This window comes from Polypterus senegalus, chromosome 16, assembly GCF_016835505.1.
Source record: "Polypterus senegalus isolate Bchr_013 chromosome 16, ASM1683550v1, whole genome shotgun sequence".
NCBI lineage: Eukaryota > Metazoa > Chordata > Cladistia > Polypteriformes > Polypteridae > Polypterus > Polypterus senegalus.
The window spans coordinates 32,192,303-32,215,672 of NC_053169.1; the positions used below are offsets into that span (position 1 = coordinate 32,192,303).

The window sequence follows — 23,370 nt, forward strand, 5'->3', positions numbered from 1 at the left end:
TAGTTGGACAGTGATTAAGTATGTTTTTCTCGATACATTATCAAAATATTTTTTATGCTCTAAAGTAAGGCATACATGTTTTGCATATGTAATGTGTATGAATGTAAATGTTCCAGTATTTTTTGATTGTTTTCTTTAAAGCAGTGCTACAACTTATCATACTTTCATTGTGTTTCTTCTTATCATTCCCTATCCTGGATAAATGGGGAGGGTTACATCAGAAAGGGCATCTGGTATAAAATTTAGCAAGATCAATATAAGAAAAACAATATAGATTTCCCTACCGGATTGGTCGAGGGCCAGGTTAACAATGGCAGTCACCAGTACTGTTAGCCAAAAGGGTGCTGGGGGAAATTAGACTATTGTTGGTCAGAGAAGAGGAGTAAGGCGTGTCCAGAGGCAGGGGTAGAAGAGGAAGATAGACAGTGGAAGTGAGGATAGGAACTTTGAATGTTGACAGTATAACTGGTAAGGGGGGAGAGTTAGCTGATATGATGGAGAGAATTAAGATCGATATATTTTGTGTGCAAGAGACCAGAAGGATGTGGAGTAAGAGTAAGGCCAGATATATTGGAGGCAGGTTCAAATTGTTCCACCATGTTGTGGATGGGAGGAGAAATGGGGCCGGGATTATCCTGAAGGAGCAGTATGTCAAGAGTGTTTTGGAGATGTAAAGAATTTCGGACAAAGTGATAATTTTGAAGCTGTGATGATGAATGTTATTAGTGCATATGCCCCATAAGTTTGGTGTACGATTGATGAGAAAGAAGATTTCTGGAGTGAGTTAGATGAAGTGGTAGAGTATGTACCCAGGGAGAGAGGGTAGTGATTGAAGCGGATTTCAGTGAACGTGTTGGTGAAGGGAACCGAGGAGATGGGTAGGTATAATGTCAAGGAGAGGAATGCAGAAGATCAGATAGTAGCAGATTTTGTGTAAAGGATGGACATTGGCAACTACAGCAGAAGTATTACACATACTGTATACACACATATATATGGTTGAAATAGTTTTTACTGTCAAATAATGCAAAAGAGTACGCAAAACGTGTTTCGCCCTAATTCTGGGCTCATCAGGCGTACACACTAACTGCACTCCCTCTCGGGAATCGAACCTCGGGTGTCAGTGACAGAGGCGAAGCCTCTTACGTTGCGCCACGGTGTGTGGTTCGTTTATTTGACAGTATGTAGATCGGGGTAATTACATTCAAGGCATTTGTAGTCTGAATCACAATCTGACTGTATGGGTGGTTACCTACCAGGTAACGCTTATGGTTGGTCAGCAAGTCGGCTAACGCCAGCGGAGAAGTAGTGTGTTAAAGAAGTTATGAAAAAGAAAAGGAAACATTTTAAAAATAACATAACCTGATTGTCAATGTGATTGTTTTGTCACTGTTATGAGTGTTGCTGTCATCAAGGATTTGATTATCATTATTTCTTTCAATCAGGTATTTGGAGGACGTGTTGTTTTGAAGTTACATTCCGTGTTTGTCAACCGTTGTAAAGATAACGGGTTTCATTCATCGAAGTGTTCACTACGCAATAAGATTGTTAAGCATTATGATAATGTTCCCGCACGGAGGATTTAGAGAGACGCACTGGGCGAAGTATAATCTAAACCTCTCTACAGTGTCGTTTATTTTCGGGTTGTAATGTTCATCAAATTTACGTATCATCTGGTCCAGTGGCAGACCGTGCCTTTCACACCTAGGCCTTCAGTAGTGCTCCGCCTGAATCAACCCGTCCCTCAAACTAATTTATGGTTATAAAAACCATCTTAATATGCAGAAATACAGTATAAAGAGCCACTGCATCGCAGATAGATAACTCCTGTAGCCACAATAAATGCCTTTATTGAATAGACAAACCAGGGGTGAACAAATTCCTTTCTACTGCAGCTACAGCCGTGACATAAAATACATCAATAATAACTCATAAACTTGCAGTATTATTTAGGAAAATCGCAACATTTTACTCACCAAAAATTTGGATTACAGTAATCCCTCCTCTATCGCGGGGGTTACATTCTAGACCCCACGATAGGTCAAAATTTGTGAAGTAGAAACCATATGTTTGTATGGTTATTTTTATATATTTTAAGCCCTTATAAACTTTCCCACACTGTTTATAAATATTCCCCGCACAGTTATACAGCATAATCCCTTTGTATTCTCTTAGATATTAGGTAAGATTCATTGAAAGTGCGTTTATATACAGTAAAACCTAAATATTAAAGATATCGAGTGTCTCCGATATCACATATGTTACAGCCATTACGATAGGCCACCAGCAATAAATACGTACAATGCAAGAAAAATAGTATACAGTAAATGTGTGTACAGTGACACTAAACGTACATACATGTACTAAGTACTGTAAGTAGAAAATTAATTATGGTTACTCACCAACAATGACACGATGACTTGTCCGATAACAATGAGTTTAATTTTACTGCACAACAAAGGAGAGCGTTACAGCCCTTCTAAAGGAGCCACTTCAGGCGATTGTGTACCACTGCTGCTGTTCTTCTTCTGGCAGTCTTCAATCCAAATCTCTAAAGCAGATTCCATCCAGACTACTGCCTTATTACATACACTTACAACTCATTTTGCACCCTGGTTAAAAGGACACTGCGGCTGTAGATCTTATATTCCTTTTCTACATTTTAAATAAAAAGAATCGTAGCCTCATTGATGCCGTAATGGCATCCTACAGCAGTGTAGCTTTTCCCATCCTTCAGCATATCCAAAACGTTTACCTTTTGGCAATCGTTAACATCTTCCGTTGGCGCTTGGGCACGTCCCCTGAAGCAGCAGCAGGAGCAGATCGTTTTGGAGCCATAATGAAGGACTTGACTATGCACAAAGATAAACACAAAAGAGCACAACAGTTAACTCTTTACACAGTGAAACACGTTGATGCTGAATAAACGAGACGAGGCTTCCTGGTTAACGCTGCAGTCAGCACACAGGAATTTAACTGATTGCTCTGATTGGTTAGCTTCTCAGTCATCCGCCAATAGCGTCCCTTGTATGAAATCAACTGGGCAAACCAACTGAGGAAGCATGTACAGGAAGTAAAAAGATACATTGTCCGCAGAACCCGCGAAGCAGCGAAAAATCTGCATTATATATTTAGTTATGTTTACATATAAAATCTGCGATAGAGTGAAGCCGCGAAAGTCGAAGCGCGATATAGCGAGGGATTACTGTATTTATAAACCAAATCCATCCTCCTCTCTTTCCTCAAAAACAGTTCAATTACTGTGTCATACAGATTATCCATGCGCTTCAGTTCCATCAAAAAGTCCCTTTCTTTCGGCATCGAACCTAATGCTGAAAGTCGAACCTGCACTGTCATATTTCTGGCATAAGTTTTAATTCGCTTTAGGGCTGAAAATGTCCGCTCGACAGAAGCAGTGTACATGGGAATGGTCACCGCCAAATATAACAATGTGTACAGCTGCCCCATGCTCTCATTCAGAATTTTCTGATGAAGGAAGTCAAGGAGATCAGTGGGAGATTTTCCTGCAAAATCATCCATGGCATACATTACAGTCAGTTCTGTTTTTAGCCGAGACAGATCAAAAACTGCTGCGTGACTCTTGTGTTAAACTGGAGAAGGCTGCATGCGGGAAATCTTTTTCTTTTATTACCAAAACTTCTGGGGGTCGAGGAGCGTGACAAACATCAGTTTTTCGTGGTCTTAAAATCTGGTCTGTGTCTGGCAAACAGTATTGTCCAGAATCCTGCCATGGAGTTGGCCGTAGTGCGCGCGAGGATCTTGCGCTCAGAGTGCCTGCGTTGCGTTCAGTGGCCTCGTAGAGTTCCTCATATCAGCTTCTATCCAATCAATGGGTCTGAATACGGTGACGCTGCCGTACGCCTGCTAGAGGGCCCTACTGACACCAACTCAAAATCTGATTGGTTGAAGCAACAGTTTAATCGACATTTATTCTGTGTTAGAGGGCCTGCAGAACGGATTGTCAAGGCCTCTCTGCCTGGCAACAAATGATGGCGGAAATGTGATACGAAAATACATGTCTGGAAGCAGCACAACCATCGGATTAAACTTGTATCTCGCGAATATCTTGTGCGATCTTGCGATGTCCACGGCTTTATTTAATTTTAGCTCCGACCCGGCACTTAAAAGTTTCTCTTGCACTTTCGCTGAGGGAGGGTTTCTGCAGTAGCTGCACTTATGAATATGCTAAGCACAGTCCTTCACCCGCGAATATTAACCTTATATGGGCAGGCACTCAATTACGTGGGAAGCGTGATGATGCAAGACGCAACTCCGCCTCACACGCCGACCGAGCTGCAGGCTATTACAGTATATGGATGAATTTAGGTTCCAGTTATGACCATTACGAAATGAAACCTGCCCAACTTTTGTAAGTAAGCTGTAAGGAATGAGTCCACCAAATTTCAGCCTTCCACCTACACGGGAAGTTGGAGAATTAGTGATGAGTAAGTGAGTGAGTCAGACAGTCAGTGAGTGAGTGAGTCAGTGCTTTGCCTTTTATTAGTATAGATTGTAAATTTTCAGAGAGCAGGAATATCATGAAGTGAATGTATTTTGTGTGGTGATCGCTGCTGAAGAAAAAGAAAAGGGGAGAGAATCTGCTTCCTCAGTGCTTTAAAAGCTTATTCTAAAATGTTATTATTAGATCACGCCAGGTTTTGAAAAAGTTCTGCACAGATCCTCTAAGTGAGAATTTGATTTTGTTGAATTTCAAATAGTATATAACATCAGTTACCCACTGACTTAAAGGAGGAGAGTTAGGATTCTTCCAGTTGAGCAAGATAAGTCTACGTGCCAATAGTGTAGTAAAGGCAATTACAGTTTTTGTCCTTCTCCACTTTAAGCCCAAATATTTCAATGTATCTGAATAAGTATATCTTAAATGTAGAAATGCTGCCCTTGTTAAGGGCATCAACTTCATCTGCAGTTCTGACTAGTCAAAATTAAGTTTTAGATATGTAGAGTAATTTTGAATCGTCAAATTTAATTATGTCTAGCAAAATGCAATCATTCAGTTTTAAAACTGTTAGCTTCCTGTGTGAGCCTGCTGTTTTCAAAGGGATCTAAAATGTAAGGCATGTGCATCAGTAGGGGGGAAACAAATAAAAAATTTAAAAAGGCAGTTAAGGGCCACTGTTTACAAGTGTACATGCAGATACTTAGAGAGAGCTGCTGTAGTTGCTTTTTAATGGTTGAAATTAATCATGGTTTAAATCACAAACCTGCCTGACCGACAGTCGTAAAAGGGTGGGGGTGAGAAGTGAATCATAAAACCACCACATTTAAACATTCATCAGCAGCTTATTTCCTAACTACTTGTACCTTTCTTTGCCAGGATATGGCTTAAACATGAAAATTAGTTTCCCAGAAACTATCAAAACAAGATCAGCATCAACCACAGTGTTTGGTTTTTTTTTAAAGCAATTGAAGTATATTTAGATGATGAACAGTTAGGAGCTTACTGTGACGATGCAGGTTCACTGCATTGTCTGTCTGGGTGCTCTTGAACCCAACACCATCTGTAATGTCACCAATGAGCTCGGCAGTGAGACACAACAAATGTAGCAAGGGGATGGTGTTAAAAAAAAAGTACCAAGTGCTTTTATTAAAAATCCATAAACAAAACAATGTTCAAATAAATAGTGCAGAGCCTTCCAAAAATTCATTAAATAAATGATCCATAAAACAAGTGCTGAAGTGGAGTTTAAAAACAATCCTTTAAAACGACGAGGAGGTTAAAACAACACTGGAAGTAGTCTTTTTAAAAGCATAAAGCCCGGTGTCTTTTACCTGGTAGCTCCCCTGCTTCTCCCATCTGGGCCCCGCAACATGAGAGTCGCTCTACTGCAGCAGCTGACCTTCTCTGCCTACTTCTACTGGTTGGTTTGCCTCACTGATCCCTGGCTCCGATAGGCTCCACCAAACAGCAATTTGGAATCCCCAACAACCAGGGCTCTCATGCTGGGGAATCCATGTCCCGACTCTCGCTGCCTTCCCGGCCTTACGAGGCCAGCCGTCCTTCTTCACTGGTCACTCCAGTGAGCGACCGCATCCTTCTGCCCCACCGAGTGTTGGCCAAACACCCCTGCTTGGGCTCACTGTCCAGCTGCCTGCCTGCGAGTACATGCTCACTCACACCGGTTCTCTCTCTCCATACTACTTCCTGCAACCTCCATCTTTCTCTTTTCTTCTCTTCCTTTTTTTCTTCCTTCATTCTCCTTAGCCGCCTCGCGCTTCTATTTACGAAGAGGACATGGCAGCTGTGGAAAATCAGCAGCCCCAAGCACAATCACGGATGCGGACGATTTCTCACCTATGCACTTAGGTGAGAAACGCCCACATCACGAATCATTTGGGGGACTGCTTCCGCCACACAACCACGTTAAGCCGCGAGTGCGGTGAGTATTTATTTAAAAATGGCCCTTTGACATGAACTGTGGACCCGCTATACCACACTTACAAGTCAAAAGGTGGGTACAAGAAAAAAAGTGTGAGAAACCACATGCTATAACAGCTGAGGGAATAAAATCAGCTGCCAAAATTAATTTATGGAGCTGCACTGTTACAATAAAGCTAAGAAAGTTGTATCGTCTAGCAGGCTTAGTACCCTTTCTGTCCTGTGTTTAAGCCATGCCACTACCTAGTTTATACCCCTTCACTGTGAATTTTTTAAGGGCCTTGAGGTTTGTATTTCATTTGTGATGTAATACCCAATTGGGGGAAGCTTCAGCAAGGACTAGACCAAATGAAATTACAAGTAAATTGTATGTAAATTATGGGATTTGTATGAATTACTGTATTTGTTTTCTTTCCACCTGTCTGATGTTTTATCATTTATTTGATGTGTGTGGAAAACATTAATTGCTTTGTTTGCCCCCTTTTTGTATTATAGATGTTTCTTACCGTTTACCTCAGTAATAATGACCAGCATTTTACAGAGGTACCAATTACACCTGAGACAACATGCCGTGATGTGGTTGATCTGTGCAAGGAACCTGGAGAAACTGAATGCTACTTGGCAGAGAAGTGGCGAGGTTCAGGTAAAAGTGCTTTAAAATCCTCTCTGTGGCTTGTAGAAGAGTTGAATTGTCTTTTGTCAGCTTTTCCTTTCTTATATTGAATTGTGTCTGTTTTAATTCTTACTCATTTATCTTGTTGAACTCATTTCACGATTGTTTAATCTAATACTTAAGGGTTTAAGTGGTATCTGAAAAAATTAAGAAGTGACTACAGGTTGGACCAAATTTCTTTTAATGTATCCTAGAGTCGTAATTGTTGGTTAAAACACATTTGTCTACAATATGTTCTAAGGTGTCCTTTTCTAGTAGCTACAGATAAGGGTTTAATTAATAATTTTACTATTTTTTCAAGTTGGTTATTTCTTCACAGTCATTTTATATATTAGAGTTTTTTTTATAATTTTAAAAAGTACCCTGTCTGGTTTTAAAATTTACAATAAGGCTGAAAGGTACAAGGATTCATAGGTGAATAAAAAGTCTTAAAACCAGAGACCACTGTTCTGGCCGTGTGTGTGTGTGTTTTTTTTTTTTTGGTTTTTTTTTTAAATGTACTTAAACACATATTCTGAACAATTCCTATTTCTTATTTCAGTATTGTAATATCATTATTTTCTATTTTAGATGACTATAAACATTTCTGTTTTTAAAATCTGTTCATGTACATGTATTTACATTTTTTATGTATTAACAGAGCGTGCTATTGCTGATAATGAAAGAATGCGTGATATTCTACAAAAGTGGGGTCAGCAAAGAACAGAAGTTAGATTCTTTCTTAGACATGAAAGACCACCTTTCAGAGAATCAGGTGAGGCTGCAAATTTAAATTTTTCTTGTTCTTGCAAAATTGTGGCAGACTGAGGAGAGTGGTGAGAACTGGAGAATAGGTCATTTGTATCACTTCGTTTTGATTCTTTGATATTAAACTGTGATGCACAAGTAATTTGTCATTTTCTTTTAATAATGATTAGTATTAACAAATTCTGTAGTCTAACACAAGGGGAATTTCATTTAGAAGGAAAATTGAATCTCGTGTTTTCATGCACAACGGAAAGTAAAAGATTTATAATATAATAAAATAAAACAGTGACCAATGCTTTACAATGGCAAATGATTAGAAAAATGTCCATGAATAATCTGTATGTCAGTTATCCAGTCATATGCTTTAAACATGCGATACACACACATTTTTTGCTAAAATATTTTTTTTATTGTGTACTTCCCACAAAGTTGGTGCACATCATAAACAGGAAACGCATTCCCATAATACTACACAACTGAATTTAAGACTCTTAAACCAATAAATGCAGGCAAGAGGCACTGGCGTTTCTAGATGTATATGTTTAGCAGCAGTTTAGCAAAAATGCATGCATTTTGCACATTTTCTTCTTTATTTCTTTGTTTTTCACATCATTTGCCATTACAACACAGGGCACCATTGGGCTCTGTTATACCATACTTTTTTTCCCATTCTGCATAAAAACATGAGAAATTTTTTCCCCAACCATAACTACAAACTACATGGGCTAAGTAACTTATAAATATATCATTTTTATGTGAGGAATTCCTTTAAGTTGTTCTTGGAAATTTGATGAATATCATCTATTAATTAGTTTTGTGAACCCCAGTTTCACTTATTTACAGTTTTTGGAATTTTTCTCTATTGACTAGGTGTAACAAGGCCTCAAGATCAGTCTGTCAAAAGGAATGGTGCGAAAAACACTGCAGAAAAGAAAATGGAAAATGGAGTAAGTTATTGTACTAAAAAAAAAAAAAAATTAATTTCCTTCAGAGCATCAGTGTTCCTGATATATTAAACAGTGTTAAATCCTTTTGAATGACCACTAGCCTGAGAACTGTCCTGCATTTGTTTTTGTTTTTTTTTTCTTCTTAAACTGACTTCTCGCTGAATTCTTTTCTTACCAAATTAAAATGAAAAATTTGGCCAACCCACTCCCTTTGTGACCGAAACTGGTCCTTACTTATTAAGCAAGTCTCCTATAAAAATACTATCTTGGCATTTAAACCTGTTAAGTGAGGTAATACTTTCTTTTTCTTTAATTCATAGTTGAGACCTTTGACATTCTACCTCACAAAATTCACTGTTAGTTCATAAAACATTGCTTCTGATCTTTTGTTGACAATCTGTAGTCTTAATTTAAGGTAGTACATTGTTACATATGATAGCTTTCACCTAAATGTTATATTACTGCCAAGTGTTATGGCTATGAAGCCTATTGTTAAAATTCAATGCTCTTTCTCCAACCCCATTTTGCCTTCCCTGAATAAGGCAGACCACACATCACAAAGTTCCAGTCCCCTGACATGCCAAGAGACAAAGCATTTCCAGAGCAAAACAACCCCACTGCATAGCCCCCAGGGAGAAGGGACATGAAGTTTTTTTTAGCCTGTAGTTTTTTTTAAAAGAACGATCGGGTCCTTGGTTTTGAGGCATTCGATCCATTTATATGTTAGCTGCTGAGATCTTAGTGTCCCATTTGGACTCCTCTCTGGTTATTTTAGAGAATAGTTCAACTGTGAATTTCACTAGGTTTGGACTTTCACATTTTTCAGGGGGGCGTTAGATTCTGATATTGTTCCTTCTATATCTATCTTCCAGTGCAGCCAGTTTCTTAGTGAGATGTCAGTGACGGATGTCAGTTGTTCAACTATTTCAATATGAATCATAAATATCTGCTTAACATGTTCAAGCTGAGCAACAAGTACTCTTAATTTTATTCTGTTAACTTTCTCGTATTTTCCTGTATTTTTTAACACTTTTTTTCTAGACTTTCTGTAAAGGTTGTAGTAGATGTTGTTTCTTGTTTAAGTCCTTTATTTCTTTCTTTATATCCTTTATATCTTTGTTTATGTCACTCTTTATATCACTCTTTACAGTAATCCCTCGCTATATCGCGCTTCGACTTTCGCGGCTTCACTCTATCGCGAATTTTATATGTAAGCATATCTAAATATATAATGCGGATTTTTCGCTGCTTCGCGGGTTCTGCAGACAATGGCTCTTTTTACTTCCTGTACATGCTTCCTCAGTTGTTTTGCCCAGTTGATTTCATACAAGGGACGCTATTGGCGGATGGCTGAGAAGCTAACCAATCAGAGTACGCAGTTTTAAGTTCCTGTGTGCTGAATGGTTCAGTGACGGAGCATTGAATTCGTTTCCGCGGCATTAACCAGGAAGTCCCGTCTCGCTCATTCAGCATCAACGTGTTTCGCTGTGTAAACAGTTAACTTTTGTGCTCTTTTGTGTTTATCTTTGTGCATAGTCAAACCTTTCATTATGGCTCCAAAACGATCTGCTCCTACTACTGCTTCGGGGCCGTGCCCAAGCGCCAACAGAAGATGTTAATGATTACCAAAAAGGTAAACGTTTTGGATATATTGAAGGAAGGGAAAAGCTACACCGCTGTAGGACGCCATTACGGCATCAATGAGGCTACGATTCTTATTTAAAAAGTAGGAAAGGAATATAAGATCTACGGCCGCAGTGTCCTTTTAACCAGGTGCAAAACGAGTTGTAAGTGGATGTAATAAGGCAGTAGTCTGGATGGAATCTGCTTTAGGGATTTGGATTGAAGACTGCCGGTTAGAAGAACAACGGCGGTGCTACACAGTCGCCTGAAGAGGCTCCTTTAGAACAGCTGTAACGCTCTCCTTTGTTGTGCAGTAAAATTAAATTCATCGTTATCGGTCAAGTCATCATGTCATTGTTGGTAAGTAACCATAATTAATTTTCTACTTACAGTACTTAGTACATGTACGTACATTTAGTGTCACTGTACACACATTTACTGTATACAATTTTATCGGAGACGCTCGATATCTTTAAAATATTTAGGTTTGACTGTATATAAACAGTATGTTTACATACACAATTTCAATGAATCTTACCTAATATTTAAGAGAATACAAAGGGTTTATGCTGTATAAACTGTGCGGGGAATATTTATAAACAGTGTGGGAGAGTTTATAAGGGCTTAAAAAATATAAAAATAACCATACAAACATATGGTTTCTACTTCGCGGATTTTCACCTATCGCGGGGGGGTCTAGAACGCAACCCCATCACAATCGAGGAGGGATTACTGTATATCATTTATGTCCCCTGGAGTGCAGCAGTCATTACCTTCAGCTCAGAAAGTGTGTTTTGGTGTTCTCTGCACTCCATAGGCAGAGCTGCGAGTCCAGTTATGGTTGATGCTGCTGAGTCACTGGGGTATTGGATGCAGTTGACAACAGGGATGAAAGGGCCATGCTCAGTTCAAATTATCTTAATGAAATCAACAATTTTGTCTTGTCTGCCTCGCTTGCAGTTTTATTCCCACTTTCACTTTTGACTGGAGTCGATGCTTCAGCATCCAGTTCTAGCAGATCTGTTCCTTCACCCGACTGTTCCAGGTCAGTCTCTGGTAAGCCGTACCGTGAACTTCAGGCCAGTATTGACTTTGATGAAACTTTAGCTGTCTTTTCCTTTTCTTTCTGAACCCTTTGTTTGTTGCTCATGCTTATTTATACTTGTGTATAATGTAAATACAGGATATCTCTGAATGACAGAAGAAAAAAAAAAAAGGGTAAAATAACACCACTGCTTATGGAGCTCAGCTGTAGACGTCCATCTAACACAACAGATGAGACAAATGACCAAAATGTATCTACATATATTCCTAATGTGAATACTCATAGGATTATAATGGCCGTAGACTTCAGTTGTGTTTTAAATCCAGACCTGGATAGGTCTTTAGCTACAGCGATGATAACATCTAAGACTATAAAAATAATGACAGTTTGTAATGGATCAGAACTTACCAGACACATGGAGGTTTTTAAATCCTAACCTAAGAGCATATTCCTTCATCTCACAAGTTCATCTTTTTTCGCAAGAGTTGATTATTTCTTCATAGGCTATTTCTCTATTCATTTTGTAAAGCACTTTGAGCTACATTTTTTTTGTATGAATATGTGCTATATAAATAAATGTTGATTGATTGATAGGCAATAATTTTTTTGCCCATTATCAAATCTTGTAAGTACAATGCTATTGTTATCTCCAACCACACCCCTCTGATCATGGATTTTAAGTTACTTTGCCCTACACACTCATCTCATAGCTGCCATCTTAACCCCTGTCACTTGATGATGAGAACTGTATTCATATCCAAACAAACTGATTATTTTCTGTAGACAAATATATCCTTAGAGGTCTCTGCAGGAGTACTCTGGGAAACTGACGGCATTTTTAAGAGGACAAATCATTTCATATCTTTCTCAGAAAAATAAATTGGAAACTATGCAGGCATCTGTGGTAATTAGCGAAATTACAAGAAAGATCTTGAATATGCCAGGTCTCCAAATGAGGCACCTTATAGTAATCGAAATTTAACCTCTGGACTACTAAAGAAACGGGAAAGCTCATCTTTAAATCGCGACATCATTATTATGAACACGGTGAGAAGGCAAGTAAGATTTTAGCCCAACAAATCCTCAAGCAGGAAGTCTGCGATGCAGCAACAGCAATTACCAACACAGATAGAGATAAAATCATTGACCATAAAAATACAACCCACACATTTAGAGAGTACTAAGTCCTTATATTCCACTTGGTGTAAAGAAGATAACACACAATCTAATGAGTTTTTTTTACTCATTGCAGGTACCACAGCTAGATACTCTTAGTGCTGTGGAAATGGATAAACCTCTTATATACTCAGAATTGCTAGACGGTAAATAATTCTCTTCAAAGTGGGAAAGCAGCCAGCCCTGATGGCTACCCAGTGGAATTAAAAAAAAAAAAACCTCAAATAAGTTAGCTCCAGTATTATTAGCAAAGTTTATAGAAGCTAAAGACAACAAAATCCTTCCTGGAATTTTTTGCCAAGCATTAATCTCCATCTTTCCTAAGAAAAATAAGGACTTACTACAATGTGCATTATATAGACCAGTCTCACTCCTGAATAATGACGTTAAGATACTCTCCAAAGCTCTAGCTAGAAGGACTGAGAATGTGCTTCCTTCTGTAATATTACAAGACCAAACCCGATTTATTACAGGCAAGTTATTTACTTCTAGTCTTTGAAGTTTGTGTAATATAATATACTTACCCATTACACACGTGGACAAAATTGTTGGTACCCTTCAGTCAATGAAAGAAAAACTCACAATGGTCACAGAAATAACTTTAATCTGACAAAAGTAATAATAAATAAAAATTCTATGAAATTTAACCAATGAAAGTCAGACATTGATTTTCAACCATGCTTCAACAGAATTATTTAAAAAAAATAAACTCATGAAAACAGGCCTGGACAAAAATGATGGTACCCCTAACTTAATATTTTGTTGCACAACCTTTTGAGGCAATCACTGCAATCAAACGATTCCTGTAACTGTCAATGAGACTTCTGCACTTCTCAGCAGGTATTTTGGCCCACTCCTCATGAGCAAACTGCTCCAGTTGTCTCAAGTTTGAAGGGTGCCTTTTCCAGACGGCATGTTTCAGCTCTTTCCAAAGATGCTCAATAGGATTGAGGTCAGGGCTCATAGAAGGCCACTTTAGAATTGTCCAATGTTTTCCTCTTAGCCATTCTTGGGTGTTTTTAGCTGTGTGTTTTGGGTCATTGTCCTGTTGCAAGACCCATGACCTGCGACTGAGACCAAGCTTTCTGACACTGGCCAGCACATTTCTCTCTAGAATCCCTTGATAGTCTTGAGATTTCATTGTACCCTGCACAGATTCAAGACACCCTGTGCCAGATGCAGCAAAGCGGCCCCAGAACATAACAGAGCCTCCTCCATGTTTCACAGAAGGGACAGTGTTCTTTTCTTGATATGCTTCATTTTTCCGTCTGTGAACATAGAGCTGATGTGCCTTGGCAAAAAGTTCAATTTTTGTCTCATCTGTCCATAGGACATTCTCCCAGAAGCTTTGTGGCTTGTCCACATGTAGTTTGGCAAATTCCAGTCTGGCTTTTTTATGATTTGTTTTCAACAATGGTGTCCTCCTTGGTCGTCTCCCATGAAGTCCACTTTGGCTCAAACAACAATGGATGGTGCGATCTGACACTGATGTTCCTTGAGCTTGAAGTTCACCTTGGATCTCTTTAGAAGTTTTTCTGGGCTCTTTTGTTACCATTCGTTTATCCGTCTCTTTGATTTGTCATCAATTTTCCTCATGTGGCCAAGTCCAGGGAGGTTGGCTACAGTCCCATGGATCTTAAATTTCTGAATAATATGTGCAACTGTAGTCACAGGAACATCAAGCTGCTTCGAGATGGTCTTATAGCCTTTACCTTTGACATGCTTGTCTATAATTTTCTTTCTAATCTCCTGAGACAACTCTTTCCTTTGCTTCCTCTGGTCCATGTTGAGTGTGGTACACACCATGTCACCAAACAACACAGTGACTACCTGGAACCCTATATATAGGTCCACTGACTGATTACAAGATTGTAGACACCTGTGATGCTAATTAGTGGACACACCTTGGATTAACATGTCCCTTTGGTCACATTATTTTCAGTCTTTTCTAGGGGTACCATCATTTTTGTCCAGGCCTGTTTCATGAGTTTTTTTTTTTTTTATTCTTTTGAAGCATGGTTGAAAAGCAATGTCTGACTTTTATTAGTTAAATTTCATAGAATTTTTATTTATTATTACTTTTGTCAGATTAAAGTTATTTCTGTGACCATTTTGAGTTTTTCTTTCATTTACTGATGGGTACCAACAATTTTGTCCACGTGTGTAAATCTAACACCCCAGAGCTCTTACTATCTTTGGATTCAGAAAAAGCATTTGATATGGTTGAATGGGAAGGCCTATTTACCACATTACACAAACTTTGGTTTGGTCCAAACATATGTGCATGGATCAAACTACTCTATTCTAGTCCAGACACCTCAGTTTGTATTAACATTATTTCAGACTATTTTAAAGTAGAACGTTATACTCAACAAGGATGCCCTTATCACCATTGCTCTTTGCAATCTCCATTGAGCCATTGCCTGTTTACTTTTGAAATGCATCTATACATATAAAAGGCAAAGATCTCACTGATAAAAGGCAAAGACCTCACTGACCCATCACTAATTCTCCCACTTTCCATATAGGTGGGAGCCTGAAATTTTGCATGCTCATTCCTTGCAGTGTACTTACAAAAGTTAGGTATGTTTCATATCCTATTGCAACATCCAAGGGGGGGAAACGGGTGTACCCCCTAAACTGTATATATAGATAGGGGAAACCCCTCCTCACTATTTCTGCAACTTCCAATATACGCAAGGAAGCCCAAATTTCCCATGTTCATCCTTTACACTGTACTTACAAATGTTAAGTATGTTTCATTTCGTGCCATGCCCCGTAATGAACTTTAGAAAATATGTCGTCTTTTTGGCGGTTCTCACCATTATGCCATAAGGAACTTTCGAAACTGACCTCTCCTTTTGGCGGTTTCATTCCTTATTTCCATTAACAGAGGATTTATTTCACGGCAAAGACGCACAAGGGCCCGCCACTGTCCGCGCGCCTAGCACGTGGTTGGCTCCCTGCCTTTATACATTAACGACATCCCGTGCTCATGTGCCTCCTCACTCACTTCCTTACTTTCCTCAGCTGACTGGTATGCTCACTGCTCCCTTGTTCTTTACTCCACCGCATCAAGCCTGTTATTGTTCGCTTTGCTTCACGTCTTCCTGCTGGTGACTCCTGCCTTTTCATTTAGTTTCTTCACACTCTTAATCATCCGGGCATCCCACCGCATACTCTACTTTTGAAGGTCAGCGCACCAATTATGTTACTGCAAAACTTATAACCACCAAACCTTTGTAACGGCACATGGCTTCAGATAAAATCTCTGCACAAGAACCTCGTTGAGGCAACTGTCTTCACTGGAACTGGCTCAGGGGAGACTGTATTTATTCCTCACATCCCTCTTATACCCTCTGACCTCCCATTCCAATTCAAACATCTCCAATTTCCAGTAAGGGTCTGCTTTGCTATGACAATAAATAAGTCACATGGCCAGACTCTAAAAAAGGTCGCCATTGACTTTACACAAAATTGCTTCTCACTTGGCCAACTGTATGTTGCATGCTCAAGAGTAAGCTCAGCAGACAGCTTGGTCATTTAACAGCCCGAGGGCAGAACTGGAAACGTCATTTACAAAGAGATCCTTATATCCTAAAAATGTGCATTTTTCATACACAACATTTACAATCATGAATTAAACTCTTTGCAGTCAACAAATTCACTCTCAATACTAAAATAAGCCTACGACAATTACATTGACAATCATTTTACGTTATTTTTAAAACGTTTCCTGTTCTTTTTCATAACTTCTTTAACACAATACTTCTCCGCTGCAAAGCGTGAATATTTTGATAGTCATAGATAAAGGGGAGTTTCAGAGAAGGACTTAAACAGAAAGTATCACTCTATGCAAATGATATTGTACCTGTATATATCTGACCCACAAAATTCCATGCCAGCAGTCCTAAAAGCACTAGTAGATTTTCAAAATATATCTGAATTTAAAATGAATTTGAATAGAAGTGTGCTTTTTCCAGTAAACTCTGTAGCACATAGTAATAGACTGGACACCTCATTTATCTTGGCAGATCAGTTTAAATATCTAGGGGTATCTCACATAAATATAAAGCTCCTTTTTAGCAAACCATTGATGTCTTCATGGAATAATTTAAACAAGATGTGAATAGATAGCCCACCCTTCATCTCACATTAGCAGGGAGAATCAACACGGTTAAGAGGTACATCCTTCCCAAGCTTCTTTTTCTATTTCAAAGCATCCCCATATATATATTAAGAAATCTCTTTTTAAGAATTTCGATTCAGTTGTAACCTTGTACCTCCCTAGATGGGCTTAAAGTGGAGAAGTACAAACAAATCATAATTGCCTTTACCTCACTAGACTTATTACTTAAATAGAAGAATCTCACCGCACCACTTTTAAGTCAGTGGGTAACTGATATACTATTTCAAATTGGAAAAAAATAAAATTCCCACTCAGAGGATCAGTTTTTTTTTTTTTTTAAATATGGCAGGATCTAATCAATAACATTTTAGAATAAGCATCTATATTGGGGAAAAAGATTCTTTTCCTTCCTTGCTGCTTTTAAAGATATGCTTTGTTGGTTGGCTCTCCTCTCTTTCTGTTGGGTAGGGTTAAATTTTAGTTTAAGTTTGATTTGACTGTATGGATTGTTATTTGCTTTTAATTCAAAATTAATAAAGTAAAAGGAAAACGGACAAAATCATAAATTTGTCTTCATAGTAAACATGACTCTGCTTCAATAAGGGCTCATCATGAACCTCTGCAGAAATCTTTTAAGATTGGATGCCACATTGCTGTCACATTTTGTTAAGTCTGTTAGAAAGAGATTTCTAGGGAGGGAAATGCCTGCTCAGATCAATCTATGGACTGAAGTATTCAAACAAAGATGCATTTCTTATCTGATAAGTGTGTTGTTAATCAAGATTAGGGGATTGCTTTGTCTGACTTGCAAAGAGTTGATTTTGCAAACTCTGAACTCGGTTATCCCTTAGTGTCAGTAAGGCAGGTTTTAAATTGACCCTGAATGGGCAGTATTTCCCAAGCAAACAAATGTACATGTTTTTTCTTTTAAGATTATTTAGAATATTTTAATGGCTAAATCTTTATTCAGTGATATTTTTGTTATTATTATTATTACCAAGCTTATATTAACTTCACTTGCTTGTTGTCTGGTACAAATGTTGTAATCAATATTTAACCCACTTTCTATTGTCCAAATGACTTGAAATTTTGCACACTTCTGATGAAAATACATGAATCAATAATTAGTTTCCCTAATTGATCAATTAATCCATGTTAATTAAGAAATGAAATTTTCATATGAAGAATAGTTCAAGATTTCACCAATAGATGGCACTAGTAACGGATAGAAATATTAAAGGACTTTTTAAAAACCATGCTTATATTCAGTTAAAAAGTGCACTGAAAAGTAAAAAATAAGTCTCTCATACATCACTCGTAAAACAAGTGTGGGCGCTTTTCACCAATCAATATTCAAAAAGCGCCCACACTTTTATTTTACAAGTGATGTATGAGAGACTTATTTTTTTGTTTTTATGCTTAGCTATTATTGTGTGACAAAGATCAGAAATACTTTATTAAATTACAGCAATTGTGAGCTTCTTGAATTCCGATTGTTTATGTGAAAATCAAGAATTCTTTCTTGTAGCACAACACTGCGTACGTGCTTATCAAGCTGCAGAGAACATAATGAGATGGTGAAGACACACAACATTTTTAAATTCAGACATTGCAGTTAAATTGGACATTTCCTGTATTAAATCTTTTCAGACTTTAACCACCATGTGACTAAGGGCTCGTTTATACTTCACGCTCAGAAGGCGTACATGCACGCATCATGGCTGCCATGTGTTCCCAGCATTCATTTGATGCGTCCTCTGAGCAGGTCCTCAGAAATTAACACGACACATGCGCGAGTTGCGGTACCAGCAAAACGTCGGGGGGTACAGTGTGATAAAAGTCAGAACGTGACGTCAGAGTCTCTCTTTACTATCTACATGTGACAGAAAGCCGCTGTGTGGATCCTAGTAGGTACGATGTGTGCGTTTCGATGTTTGATGAATGGTTCGATTTGGTGAAGCAAAATGCTGATATACAGATGCATTTGTGGTGCTTTTATATTCAAGCATCACATATTCCTGATCGTAATGACACGATACATTTTAAAAGTCTCACATACCATCTTTTGTGCCATCTTTTTTTTCTGGGGCTTCTTCCTGACCTGACAAGAGCGGCAAACAGCAATAGATCGCCACACAGAACACATTACATGTATGATATTCCAACTCTCTGCACATTTAGAATCTTTAAATTTGTCTTTTATTTAAACTTTGATTGAATTAAGGTCTAGAAGTGCCTTTAATTACCCACATTAACTGGTTTTAGTTTTAGTAGAAAGAGCTGTTCAAGGTTTAGATTTTCTGTTTTTCCTTCCCCTATATGCATGTTAGCTGTCTTTGCTAACATGAACTTAATTGCTAATTGAATATTTTATTTAAATTCTTATAGGAGAAATTATTTGTGCGTTGATTTTTTCAGAGTTTAAAAAATGATTTGCTTAGATATTGTCATTTTTTTTTTGTTTTTTTTTTTTTTTGTCTCTCTTTGGATCAAAAGTTGGCAACACAGTGGTGCAGTGGTAGCACTGTAGTCTTGGAGTAAGGAGACCAGGGTTCATGTCCCTTTGTCCTCTCTGTGTGAGTTTCCTCCATTAGCTCTAGTTTCTACCCATAGTCCAAAGACAGGTTAACTGGATTGGTGATGCTAAATTACCCCTTGGGTTAGTGTGTTTGTGTATGAGTGTTTTGGCCCTATGACGGACTTCTACCCTGTCCAGGTGTTTTTCCTGCCTTGTGCCCTATACTAAGGATAAAACGGGTTAGAAGATGTATTGATGGATCAAAATCTTAACCCTGAATCCTCCTACTTTATATTCATAATGTGCATAATTATTTTTTCTTTCAGTAGTTTAATGGTATGTAATTAAATTAGCAGAATATTCAAAAATTACTTTTAAATAGTAACAGTTTATTTTGATCATGACGTTTCTCCCAGATTTGCACAGAATATCTTTGATAGCTTGGCATGCAGTATTGCAGCACTCCCTCAATGACAGCATGGAATCTTTTATATTTAGACACTAACTGAGAAACTAAAAACTTTGTAGTTCATTTTGGATTTGAATATTAACACAGGTGGAATCTTATAAACAGACAGAAGGGTTCATGTGCTTTGACTAAGAAAAAAGGCATAGCCCCATCCCCTCAACAAAAAAGGAAAATGTGTGGTTTCTAAGTAGGGACTTGAGCTACAAGGTCTTCTTTTTCATAGGCTTTAAATAGTGATCTAAATCTAATCAGTTAGTTATCAAAACATTTCAGTTATGGCCACAGGCTGCTGATCTTGCAGCTTTATTCTTCATTTATATTTTTTAATTTTCAGCAATATATTTTAGAGGGTATGTGATACTATTAAAATAAGTAGATATCTTTTCACTTAAATCACATTTGTTTTTGAAGTAGCTGCCTTATTTTAGAAGGCTATTTAAGGTTTTGCTGTCATTTTTTAAATAGTCTACATTAGTGACATAGTTTAGGTGTGAGGTTTTCGAAGTATCTTTGAAGCAGTGTTACTGTTTAGGCTCCTTACAGTGTCTGTTTTCTGCACACACACACACACGAATAAGTCAAGGGTCACACAAAAGTAAATAACAAAGAACATGATTGGGTTAATGAAGAGTTAGATCACATAGCAAATAAATCTATTGTATTTTCTCAAACCTTTACATTAAAATGATGGTTTTGGAAACCAATTTAATCTACTGTATATCACTAAATCATGTGCCAGGACCCTGAGAAGTAGGCTGGGGAAATTAAATTAAATCTTTGGTGCTATTTTAAATGTTTTTTCTCTGTATGTATTAAAAGCAAATTTGCTTAATCAGACCATATCTTGGGCTATGGTCATGTATTTTCAGTCTAAAGAAAGCTGTCTCAGTTTGCATATACAGTGTATTTAAAAAAAATCTGCCCCTACCTTTTTTATTCAGTGTTTTTATATTTAAACAAGTATAATTTATTTACATTTATATAGCGCTTTTCAAGGCACTCAAAGCGCTTTACATACAAGGGGGGGATCAAGTATCCACGTAGTATTTAAATTCATTTATCCCCTATTCACTTGTCCCTTTATGGCCAGGCTCATAGTGGTCTGATCTTCTGCATTAATTTATGAATATATTTTTTCCAGCTTCAGTTGATTCTTGCTTGTGGCATGTATTAATGAAACAATCCTTTTGTCTAGGCCTACATATAATATAGTGTGAAAGTGTATATGGCCTCATAGGTGTGGTGGTTATACTACAACCTTCACTAGCAAAGGCAGTTTGAGAAGGTGAGATGACATGTGAAGGCTATAACTATTCAGTTTAAAATCCTTCAAAAGTAATCTATTTTTGTAAAGCATGCAGCACTCTAAATTACAATGTGTTTTGCTATGTCAAGCTGGAGGTGTCATCCCCCAGTAGTCAGTGAAATCTGGTTTTGATCCATTTAAAAGGATTTTAATCTTGTTACAATATAATAGTTTCTGCTTGCATATCCATATTTTAGCAGTGTATCTGTGAAAAAACTTTTAATGCATGTTGTAATCCTACTGTGTTTATGAAGTATGAGTGCATAAAACAATGTTTTTTCCTTCCTAGGTAGGAGGTCCTCGGATGGATATGACATTAACTGAGCTGCAAGAGATGGCATCACGGCAGCAGCAACAAATTGAAGCCCAACAGCAGCAACTGGCCTCCAAGGTAGATAAACAGGCAGAACAAAGATTAAACAAATCCTGATATTCACTTTTTTCAATAGATACAAACATGTTGACACCAGATTTTGTGTATTTTGAGGTTCTTATGGTTTTTGTTCCTGGATTTGAATTTCTTTGCTTATTTTAGACTCAAATTGTTAATGCTGTGATGAAAACTATTAAATAAATAGTTTTATTGTAGATGCTGTCTGTGCCTCAGTATTTTTTGTGTTATGTGTGCTTGCTCTGGTTTGAAGTTCTCACCATTGCATAGATGAGATTTTCTAACATCAACAACAATTTATATAAAATGCAGGAAAGAACAGGAATTTTGTAAATGAAGGCTTTACACACAAGTTTTTACCACACGATCTTGCCTGTAGTTACATATTGCCAACAGCTAAGGAACCATCTTGACTAAGTGCTGTATGCACCTCAATAGCTTCTTTTACTTCCTGTTTAGTAATTTGGGGATAGGATAGTTACAACCTAGAAGTAGTGTTTAGTTCTATAAGAAAACGACACTGGATAACAGAATGGTTTACATAAGGTCAGTTTTATTTATGTTAAGAAAATGATTATTAAGGCTTTCTTTAAGGCTCTTATAAAACTGTTTTTTTTATTTTATTTTGTTTTAATCAGTGTCCGGATTGTTTGAAATATGAACCACACCCATATTGTGAAATAAAATCATGCCATACATTGTTTAAGGAAATCAATTAGAAAAGTAGAATGTCTACTTATATCTGAATACCAATAAAATACAAACAAGTAATCAAGTATTTATCTTCATTACAGTTTTTTTGGTTTAAACATCTACAAAAAGGTTTTATTTCTAGGTAATAAGCCTTTTGTATGGCTCAGATGTTTCTGAGGTGGCTGCTTAAGTGATACACAGTTTTCAGCAAGAGAGGAGTATTATGCTGTGAAAAAAATTTTCTGCTTGTGCAATTAAAATTTTAAAACATTATAAATGATAGAACTTTAACACATTTATTACCAATCATTTGTGCAGAGTAACAATTAAGCATACAGAACCATAGCATGACAAATCTATCCTTATGGGTTTATGAATTACAAGGAGTTTCAATTGATTTTGGTGCAGTTAATACCCATCATTCAAACTCTTTCTGTTAACATGTAGATCAGAGACTTAACGTGTGATTCCGACCCCTGTGATGAACTTATTTTGATTATGTATGGTACTGGTCTTGTCTTCACCTATGGTTCTTAGTCCGTTACATGTGACGAGCATGTGAGATGGTTGTGGTGTTAAATTACTGAGCTCTGCTTGGCTTCACTCACTTTTCAGATTACATTATCACTATGCCAGACCCTGAGAGCAAACGCAGAGTGGCACATTTAAAAAAAAAAATACAAAAAAAAAAACCCCAAAAGAACTGTTGACCACCTTTGAAAGAAAGTTGGTACTTTCTACTGACTGAGAACCTGCCTCCATGATAATGAAAGATGCCTGAATTATTCTTTCTGGCAAGCAGCAAGTTGTTGGTCACCGTAGGTTCTAGATAAAATTGCTCTAACAGGCAAATTTACTCTTGAGCATGTTCAGGCAAAGCTTGAAGTAGTGTCACTTATTAACAGCCCTCATTGGATGTTGGTCTTCATAACATATTTCATGGCTTAGATTGGTTTTAAGGATATGGTGGTGTGTCAAAGCAGACAATAATGGGTGCAGGAAAGCTCTCACACATGTCAGGATGGATTTGTAAGGCCCAATGGGACACCAGCACTGGAAACCAGGAGATTTTAAATTGTGCTGTCACAATTGTTATATCATTACTTTTAACCTTCTATAAAGTGATTATGACCTCCATAGTGCCCTCCAGGTAATTCCTTAGATCATCGGTTGATAACTTGCTGCTGATTAACTGTATGAATCCTTTCTGAGCATTAATTGCAAAATCTGCCCTT

General features: G+C 37.6%; 1 protein-coding gene across 4 annotated transcripts in view; it reads left to right on the forward strand.

Annotated features, from left to right (window-relative positions):
- The window catches only part of LOC120516288 (apoptosis-stimulating of p53 protein 2-like), a 68,170-nt gene that overhangs the window by 21,873 nt on the left and 22,927 nt on the right, over positions 1–23,370 (forward strand). For all 4 annotated transcript variants that reach the window (XM_039737856.1, XM_039737857.1, XM_039737859.1 and 1 more), the window contains exons 2-5: positions 6,914–7,061; positions 7,732–7,845; positions 8,709–8,785; positions 21,341–21,442. In XM_039737856.1, the coding sequence (XP_039593790.1) occupies positions 6,914–7,061; positions 7,732–7,845; positions 8,709–8,785; positions 21,341–21,442 (441 nt within the window). The remainder of the gene's footprint in view (positions 1–6,913; positions 7,062–7,731; positions 7,846–8,708; positions 8,786–21,340; positions 21,443–23,370) is intronic.